The 10,048-nt window shown below is 37.6% G+C and overlaps 1 protein-coding gene across 1 annotated transcript; it reads right to left on the bottom strand.

The window, feature by feature from the left end:
• Window positions 1-377: 377 nt before the first annotated feature.
• LOC140149223 (XK-related protein 6-like) lies at window positions 378-10,048 on the bottom strand. Its single transcript, XM_072171445.1, has 4 exons — window positions 9,916-10,048; window positions 2,961-3,468; window positions 2,462-2,655; window positions 378-1,584 (listed from the first exon to the last, which is right to left on the bottom strand). The coding sequence occupies exons 2-4, from the start codon at window positions 3,362-3,364 to the stop codon at window positions 572-574; spliced, it is 1,611 nt and encodes a 536-aa protein (XP_072027546.1). The 5' UTR covers window positions 3,365-3,468; window positions 9,916-10,048; the 3' UTR covers window positions 378-571.

Genomic DNA, 10,048 nt, shown 5'->3' on the forward strand with positions numbered 1-10,048 from the left:
TTAGGAAGTATTATGACATTCCAGCACTCAGACTGATGATGAGACTCTGACTACACATACATTGAGTCAGACGTAATTAGTCTCCACTGTAAGCAATTTAACTGACATGTATCATACACAATCCATTTGTATACTGTTGTATGATGGAGGCTGCCTGCCATATAGAGGCAAGCTGCCTGTCTTAATTAGTTCTTTCCTTCATGTTTTTCAAACATCATTACCAATGCAATGTTTAGTCTTGATTCTGTTTGTTTTTTGTTATAAATCATACATGTTGTTAGCAATAATTGTTTAATTATTATAGACTTCATGTGATGATGTGTAGAACACTGACATGGTCAACATGTAAACAGATTGAGTTAATTGTTTTTGAAAACTAAGTTATAGGGAATCATACTTCTATATTGCAATTAAAGACTTATGAATGGAACCCACACAACATTCTATTTACATTCTGCATTATAATAAAGCCTAACATATTTGACGGTTTTAAAGTAACTGCACACAATCAATATTAGTACTTTCATCAATTGAGGCAACTGTGTCTTCTTGCATTTACAATTTCTATCATTTACACTTGAGCTGCACCGTCTCTCACAACTTTATCATGTATATAATATTGGTGCCCATTTTCTTGCAGATGTACCAATTCCACAGGATTACCATTACTATGACATTGACACATACCTGGAGTACATCTACACCGTTTTCTGCTCAATGTCCCTCTGCTCAATGTTCCACCACCGTTAGGTAAATCCTCAAGCTCCATAGGCACACATTCTTCGCCATTCCAATAACAAAACCGACGCCCTTTGTATGTAAACAAGTTCCCTTCTTTATCGTCTCTAATGTCCAAAGCTTTAGCAACAACAAAAGCACCACGTCCGCGTCCTAATGTACCATACCCATCTGTGATAGTGCTTCCACGTCCTAAGGTACCAAACCCATCCACCATATCCTGACCTTTGACCTCTGGAGGTGTTTTGGGCAATGTTGCAGGTTTCTCTGCATCCTCTTCTTTTTGTTTCTGACACAAGCGGATTCCCCCGTTAGGATGCAAAAATCGGTAATACATCAACATGAAGAAGATGCCCAAAAAGAACCCACCCCAAACAAAAACCACTGCTGGAATGGCATACTTAGTCTCCCTCCCACCTGCAAGATACCACATTACCAGCAACACTGTGTTTTCTACAAACATCAGCGTGTAAAAGATCAATGCACGATAGCGTGTACGTCCTTCCTTTAGATTAAAGAAGCAGAATACATGAATTGCCCCCATAACGCAATCAAAGAGGACTTCTTCTACGCGAGTTGTACAGAAATCTGTATCCTGCCAGACAAGCCACAAGGTCATCAACAACCAGTGACCTCCAACGATGGCAAACACCCGCCACTGGTACTGTGATGCGAACAGAGCCAACGCGATGACACGAGCCGTGATAGTAAATGTTCGCCAAATAATGCGAATAGTTACTCCAAAGTAGTTGATTTTGTTTTTCTGACTGCAAGAATCTCTGAGCGCTTTGTGGTATGCTTCCAGTGACCATGCTAATGATGAGAGCGAAACTATCGCAGTAACAGCTACAGAAAGGTTTAAGAAATGGAAACAAATACAGATGCAAAAATGTGGTTCAAAATTTAAAACAAAGATATCTAAAACTAAATCTAAAACCCTTCATAAACTTCATTAACTTTTTTTGGCTTGACCCATTTTTGTGCTTTTTAAATAGCTGTACCTGTTTCAAGGACATAAGGGCAAATAAATCTAGTCAAAACTGCTATGAACTGATGCACAACTAATTTGAGCAGAAGAAACATAATTTTGGCAAGGGTATCAACTGTACACTGCTTGTCCACTCATTGTCCAGTATAATAGGAAACATGAATATAATGCTCTATGCTTTGTAAACAAATAATGCACTTCTTTGTAAACAAACAATACACAAATAAGAAATAACGGTGATCAAGAAATGAAATTCTGAAATTCACAACTGATGTGTTCCTTGCATTGTTGAACAATGGGTTTGCCTCTATACTTTGTGTAACTTAAACAACTATTCTATAGGTAAAATATCTAATTCTAGATCATGAAAGGATGTACCTTCTGCATACCATTGCATCAGCATACTTTTCGTGGAACAACACAATTGTGCTACTAAAGACCATGATTGGTCAATTCTCAAAAGATGTGCTGGCGCCGCATAGGCGTGTGGTCTTTGCGTAGTACGCTCAACGCAAATTATGTGCGTTTGGCTCTCATGATCAAGAATTGGATATTTTGCCTATTGATGACAAGCAGTGAAACTTGATAGCCTGATCAATGATTCTCTCTAATTCAAATGAAACAAGTTATTAAGATAATACTAATCTTTATGTATTAATTTGAAGTTGGTCTATCAAAACTATGTAGTGGAGATCTGGTAAATTGTTTACAGTAAAGCAACACACAACAACTTACCTGTAAGCCAGAAGACTTCAGGCATCTGGGTCATGATGTATACTTGCAGCACAAGCTGTGGTGCAGACTCCAAAAAGGCTTCCAATAATCGCAGCATGGTGAGATCCCTCCACTCATATACCATACTGTTGTGGTACTTTTCAATTTCTGGATTAGAACGACTCTTCCAGCCATAGCGCAGACACCTGAGGTACCTGTGAACAATTGCAATGAGAACTGTTAAACTTTATGTTCAAAGTGCAGTACTTTAAATAGTTAAATTGTTGACCAAAAAACCCAATAAGAACAACAGAATATAGTTGGAATGGAATGTTTTTTTGGAATGATTTGGGCTACTGAGATTTATTTATTTACTTGTACATTTTGTAATGTCTAGTTACACAGGTAAATTACCTTTGAACACCTGGGGCAAGACACATTTTTGAAATAACTGATAGCACAGATCCACATTGACAATTTTTTTAAAACAAATTTTATAAAAACAGAATCAATATATTACCTATTTAATGTCCCAAGCTGCAGTATATGTGTGACTAGCCAGAAGAACCAGTGCAAGATTTTCCTACATATGCCTCTGGACTTAATAGGATGACCATCAACTTGTGAATCAGCCACAAACCATCGGAAACTGAAGTACTGCAATGTAATCGATGATACCACAACAAAACCCAGTGTCAATCCTGCCCACCAATAGTCTGGTGTTGTCAAGTACTGCAACCCAACTATGATGTCTGTTGCCATGTCAGCAATGTAAGTGATCATTCCACCGAGGAGGAAAAGAATGTCAAACCATGAGAAGTGTAGTTTTCTCTCTTTGGTTTTGTTAGGTTCTCCTTCTGTGGGGATGGCTACATTGCCATTGGGAGCACCTTCTGGAGATGGTATTCTGTTGTCTGATGTCATGGTGATGAGCTCAACTTTTTAGTACTTGTTAAAAGAATATCTCAGGCCGCTTTGAAACACCTGTATGTTGTACCATTTATTGCGTAGTTTCCACTGTTTACAACCTGGCAAGTAGTAAGAACAGATATCCATATAAGTCTAAGAATGTAAGTCAATATGTATTCCCTACTCAATGAGGTAGAACCAAAGAGTAGCACATGGAGGGCAAAATTGTGTACCTCTGGATTATTTCGCAATGCGTCCAGTAAATTCTGAATCTGCTATGTAATACATTGTGCCAATAATGTTCGCTAAGGGCTACATGTATGCGCAAACATTTATACATGTACCTCTCATTCAAGCTTAAATTTGCCAATGTATCATTCCACTTTGGGCTTTAAAGCTGATAAAAGCGGTGGTACTCTTTGCCCTCCATGAGCTACAAATCAAAACATTGGTGGATTTACCACAGTGTTACACATGGGGCTACTGGTTCTGTACTATAGGCCAAATATCTAATTCTTGATCATGAGAGCTAACTTGATGTTCATACCGGTACCATACCCATTGTGTTTTGGCAAGTTCCAATATGTAGGCTCTTTTTTTAATTTTTTTTTATTCTGAAGAACTGTCTCAAGAGGATACCAAAATTGATTGATTGATTGATCAATTCATTTACAATGTGAAAGTTGACAATCGATGAACACATTGATTGTCATGACATGTTAGTTCCCTGTGTTTCAAACATGGCTTAAAATTTCTGACTGTGTAACTTATCATTTTATTTAGGATAAAAACACAAAAAGTACATACATGTACATTGTATATAAGGAGGGGGTAACACTATTTTGTAATCAATGCTATATCTCTTTGGTTTAAAGCTTTTCTGAAAGAGCTTACAAAACTAAACTTATAGCAATTTAAATCGGTCAAAGCATTTTATTGCAGCTTTAAGGTTCCCGAAATTGCAGATTTTGCGCCCAGATTGGTGAAAAACACCCAAATTTAACAAAGTGGCAACTTTGATATAGAATAAAAACTTAAATGAGTTTCAAAGATACAAATTCAAAGATATAATTCTACTGTATCCAAAATATTAAAGCATTAGAATAATAACAGGCATGATATATCGTGCAGTTTCTGAAATAAAAGACCAGGAAAATGGACGAAATGGCAAAAATCACACACATTTTTATCAGGAAACCAACCAAAAATAAAACACAATTTTCAATTACTTTTAACTTTGGAACCATCATCATACATGTAGAAAAAAAGGGATTATATCCCAGGAAAGCAATTTTATTCACTATCTAGAAAAACCATGCAAGAATTTGATTGCATATGCCGCGCACTGTATGGTAACTTGAATTCCCAATGACTAAACTAGAATTTGGATTGAGTAAATTTCATTTTTTTTCCGCAGTTTTACTTTTTCTTCTAAATCCACCACACAAAAATATCACATTATCATAGTCAGATATCAAAATACTAAACTGATTCATGATTATCCCGTAAATCGTAAATCTCGAACTACATCTTGACTATATACCGGTACATGTAGTGAAACCTCCTTGACAGATGCAAAGGTGGGCTACATTGTATATCAAAAAGCTCGTCCCACCCCGGTGTTGTCTCTGCCTATTCAAAGGATTTCATAAAGATTTCTTGGGATTTCAACATTCTCAGGATTCAACAAAAATATACCCTATTCTTTTAATTTCGAGTACACCGTCGTCAAAAACAACCTTATTTTTTAAGTATCGTGAACATAAAATGTTCGCGAACATAGTTTAAAAATAACCCCTTTTTTCATGCGTACACATGGTCAATGTTAAGTGAGAACACCGGGGGTTCCACACATATGGGCTACGAACCAATAGGATTGCAAGAACATTCTCAAGCCAGAGAGCCTCGGATTCGACGACACAGAATCGACTCTCAAACAATGTCGTAATTATTTTCTCACAACATGATTTTGTTGAATCAACTTCTTTCAAATTGAATCATGCCATACTCGGCAGTGGGGTTTGACCCCCACCCTTTTTATTTTACCCCCACCCTTTTTATTTTACCCCCACCCTTTTGACTGAGGCACCCTTTATACTGAAAATTCCTGACCCCACCACTTTTTGTATCCATTGATGAAGTCACACCAGACGTGGTCTACTTCTGCATAAAACCGGGCCCGCTTATTTCTATAGATCTGTTATGCATTCAAATTGTATTGTATTGCATCGTAATTTCATTTGTGTCTATGCTAATTATGTTTACACAACATGAACTCACATGTTTTCAAGCAAATTACCGATAATAGGTGATCAAAAGCGAGCGGAATGTAACAAAAGTACAGATCGCATTCAGCTTACTTCATATGAGATGATCTTTGGAAAAATACGGCATAATTTGTCTTGGTGCTTGCGGAAAGCCATATGCAGTAAACTACTAAAACGTTGCGGCAATTCATGATTGACAACTAACAATCGGCATGTCCTTTGTATCCTCCGCTGTCAATTTCTTATCCACTCACTAATCCTCACAAAAGCTTTGTGTTGATTACGTAATGTGTGGAGGCAAATTGCAACAAGTACAATGAAATAATGAGTAGGGCGGGCTCCGAGGCGGGTTTCTTCTTCGTCTTACGTAATAGTATTGTTCTCCAAAAAAACCCGGAAGATTGTCGTCTGGCGCTCTAGCTGAAATACAGCAAGATAATGTGAACAATTCAAATTTTATGTGAAAAACTACTACTGTACTGTACAATAAACATTTTAATGCATAACTGTACTTTTTTGGCTTTCAAATGTTGTTCTTGTCATGAACTGATTCGTATCTTGCCGTGCGCTGTGTTCAGCGTCTACATGTATTGTAACGGAACCCCCAGTAGGCACCTCAGTAGGCCTACTAATATTGAAAACCATCATTTAAACTTCGGCAGCGCTAATCATATTTTTATCATATTTTATAATCTATTCATTTCACTCTTTATTTCATTTGCTTAGGTATTGCGTGCTTGCTTTGCAGGCGCAGCGCGTACGCAAATCGCGCGCCCCAAATTGCTTGCGCGATATAGAAATGAAATGCCGATCATGTTGTTTTGGAACGGCTGAGTTGCGGCCCAGGCTTTGTACCGGGTGGACGTGTTTTCATGTCTTGCAACTCGTACTGCGGTATGACATTCCGAAAGACTCGCTGATCCTTTAGGATCAGCTACGTGAGTGTTGTAATAATTCGTAATGATTCGTGTTTAATATAATATCTGACTAGAAATGTGTTGATTAATTTATGTAAGATTTAGTATACTTTTGGATCACGGAGACTCAGTAAGCGCGGATTAATTCCGAGTGAGTTCTCGCTTATGGCGTGATCAGGTTTTTGGCTTTTCTATTTTTAACTTCAGTCAGATAAAGAAAATACGCATCATCGATAACACATACATCATTAATTTCTTTAGTTAATTCATCTCATTAATTGTCAAGATTTTCTAATCAATACGTCGGCCTTTTTAATAAATAAATAATATAATAAATGTATTTGAGAGATCGGCGATAGAGTCCGATACTCTAAATTTCGTCATCAATTTGAGCGTGGGAAATTACAGCAATCAGCTGTTCATTTGTAAACAAACCCGCGATGATTTTTCAAGTGAAGCTTTTATGCTGATGCACTCGTGACTTTTACAGGATGAAGAGACTGGTTTTAGTGATTAAACAGTGTTAAATAATGTCGTTATTTTACTGATAATTTCAGTGATGAGATTGGAGTTGTAAACTTGATACGTGAATATTGAATATATTGTTGTGCATTGTGAAGCTTACAGTTTATGCTGGGAAACCAGTACAATATAATATTGCTAATTTTATATGTTGTCATGAGTCACCTTTATTGACCTGATTTTCTTTAACTAAGTTACTTAAATTAATTAATTCACAATCCGTGGCAAATCACAATCAATTCTACAACCATTTTCATAATTAACGACCAGGTATTTATGCTATTTATGATCCTGACATTTAGGCCTATATTTCAATCGATCCTTTGTTGGGACTATCACGCTACCATTATACATACATGTAGTCCATATTTGTATTTGTAGGCCAAGGCACATCCGTTTCAGTATATCCTACCCTTCTTCGCTCAATCAATTATGCATGATTAATGACGTCACTCATACGTACGATCGATGTTAAGTATAAACTACCATACATCGTAACACGTCATGGAAAAATCTGACATTTGCACATCACGTTTATCACTTCCGGGGAGGATATTGTGTACATTGCGCTGGTCTGGACTTGTGTAAACAGGCGCTGGCCTGTATCAAATGGAATTTTATCTTGTTTGGCGATTTTTCTTGGAATTATGATTGTTTTATCATTCAATAAAAATATACTGTAAGTTGAAACAATCCCCACGCTTTTTATCTTATTCCCACGCTTTATACCATTCCACGTTTTTTACCGAAAAAGTTTAAACCTCCACGCTTTTACCAATTTTCAGAATTTCGAACCGGCACGCATTTAGACTGGCCCCCAGTCTCGGTTCGGTTCCATCTCTGGATAATGTAACAATAAATAATTACGTAATGCCCTATGAAAAAAATGCCAACTCCCCCCTTATTTTCTTCAATGCCAAAACCCATTCCTCTTCATCCACAAATCGACGCCACTAATTACACCCACCACAGTCAACCATGCAGCAATATAGAAATATACTCGTATTATAAGTGAACGCGAAAGTCCATTGAGCGCTGATTCCGAGACTGGTCCAATCTGTTAGAGATCTCACTTCCAAATATTCGTTCAACGGCTTACGGTGATTCGATGTCAATTCGAAAGCCCGCCCAGTTTCAATTCAAATATGGTAGCACAAAGCTATGCCGCGGGATGTGGCGCTTAAGATCGGATGGGACACTTGTCAACAACTGAGAGGTATTGAGCTCAAGTGGCACGCTTCTGATAGACCCATGGTACGCGCAATAATAAACGGCAACTCCTCGACTCGGACTTAGGCCTATTGTCCATATTGCATATTATCGCGTGCGGTTTGCAAATGTTTGCACATTATTTAGCTAGGAAGCCTTTTCAAATATCCCGCGCTGCCAAGCTGCGTTGATTGGTCGGATACAATATCGTTGTTTAGTCGCTTACACAAACGTTAATGTAGTGAAAACATGGACGTGGCATATAGAAAGATTGCGTGACTCCAAATCCGTAAAAGTGAACTTCCAGCAGTTTGTGGGAGCTGGAAGTCAAATTGCCTACAGACTGGGAGGGTCCGTGTATTGGGTTGATTTTTAATGCTATGTAATCTACATTACCAGTCGTTCTCCACGGACCCGAGGGAGGGTCTAGCACGCATTAGGCGTGTGAAAGTCGATTCCGAGTGTATCGTCCCCCGCCCGCGTCACTTTTTGGAAACCAAAAACACAAATTTTCAAAAATGCCAAAATAATTCATTATTTTCAAAGTATCAGTGTTTTCACCAGTTTTAGCAATTGGAATTTGACATATATTTTTGTTTGTAAAACATATAAATTCATAACTTGGAAGCAAAACCAGGCTTTTTTCTAACTTTTCTAGCCCCTACGGCCATATAAAAACATGTTTATAAATAACATGTATGAGTGTGGCTTTAAATCAACACACATTTTATAGGTATGCTAGGTGAATTTAAATTTGCCATCAAACTGCATCATTTTATATCACATTAAAGCCCTTGAGTAAAGAAAGCCAAAACTTAAAACCTTTTTGTCATAGCACTTTCCGTGGCAAAGTTACATCTTTTCAAAGATCGACTTTCATCAAAAAGATTCTGCTAGCAAAATCCCCCAAAACAGCATTACGGGGGTGTTTCTAGATCTTAGACTCATGATGATAGCAGCTTTTTTTAATGGAACTGCTATCAAAATCCCTCTAAAATTCCATGTGTGATTGTCTCATCACCATAAAAAACAATATATTTGGGTCAAGTGAAGTATAGAAAACATATTTATGTAGGTTTCCTTGACCGACCTGTTCTTGAAAAAAATTGAAATTTCTAGGACAAATATGTATTGACTATTGTGTTTGGTCCCCGGTCAAGGCGAATTTCGCTGACTAGCAAATGTGTTAACTAAGGTTTGTCTGGCATACCTACATTTTAGATCAATAATGAAATCTGATAAAATAATGAAAAATGAAAAAGTCACCTCACCAACCTGGGAAAAAAAAGGGACGATAAACTCGGAATTGACTTTCATGGGCCTTAAAAAGCGCAGCGTAAGCGTGGACCGACTGCCGAGTGTATGCATGCACTTTAGTAAAGTGACTCAGATGTTTTTTGATTCTCACAACCTGGCATAAAACTGAGGCTCTGCAAGCAGTGTTTAAGAATGCCAATTACATTGCATTTTTACCAAATTTACCAAATTGTATCATGGAATTCATGTGTTGGCACGGTATGCAATGCATGCCTGCATGTACTCGGTGTAGAATGATTGGCTTGCAAAATATAAACAACAACTAAAGGGCGGCCCATGCCAAGGCCGGCAACTTTGCAAGTGGAGGAAAAAAGATATAAACCTCAATTCTTACCTACAACAATGATCCATATGTTCCATGATACATTTTGCTACACCTGAATAACAATTTTCCATACAAGGTAAGCAGCAAATGGGTCAAATACACCTCCAAAGTGACATCAGTTTCCGGATTAATCACCGAAGCA

This window comes from Amphiura filiformis, chromosome 3, assembly GCF_039555335.1.
Source record: "Amphiura filiformis chromosome 3, Afil_fr2py, whole genome shotgun sequence".
Classification (NCBI taxonomy): domain Eukaryota; kingdom Metazoa; phylum Echinodermata; class Ophiuroidea; order Amphilepidida; family Amphiuridae; genus Amphiura; species Amphiura filiformis.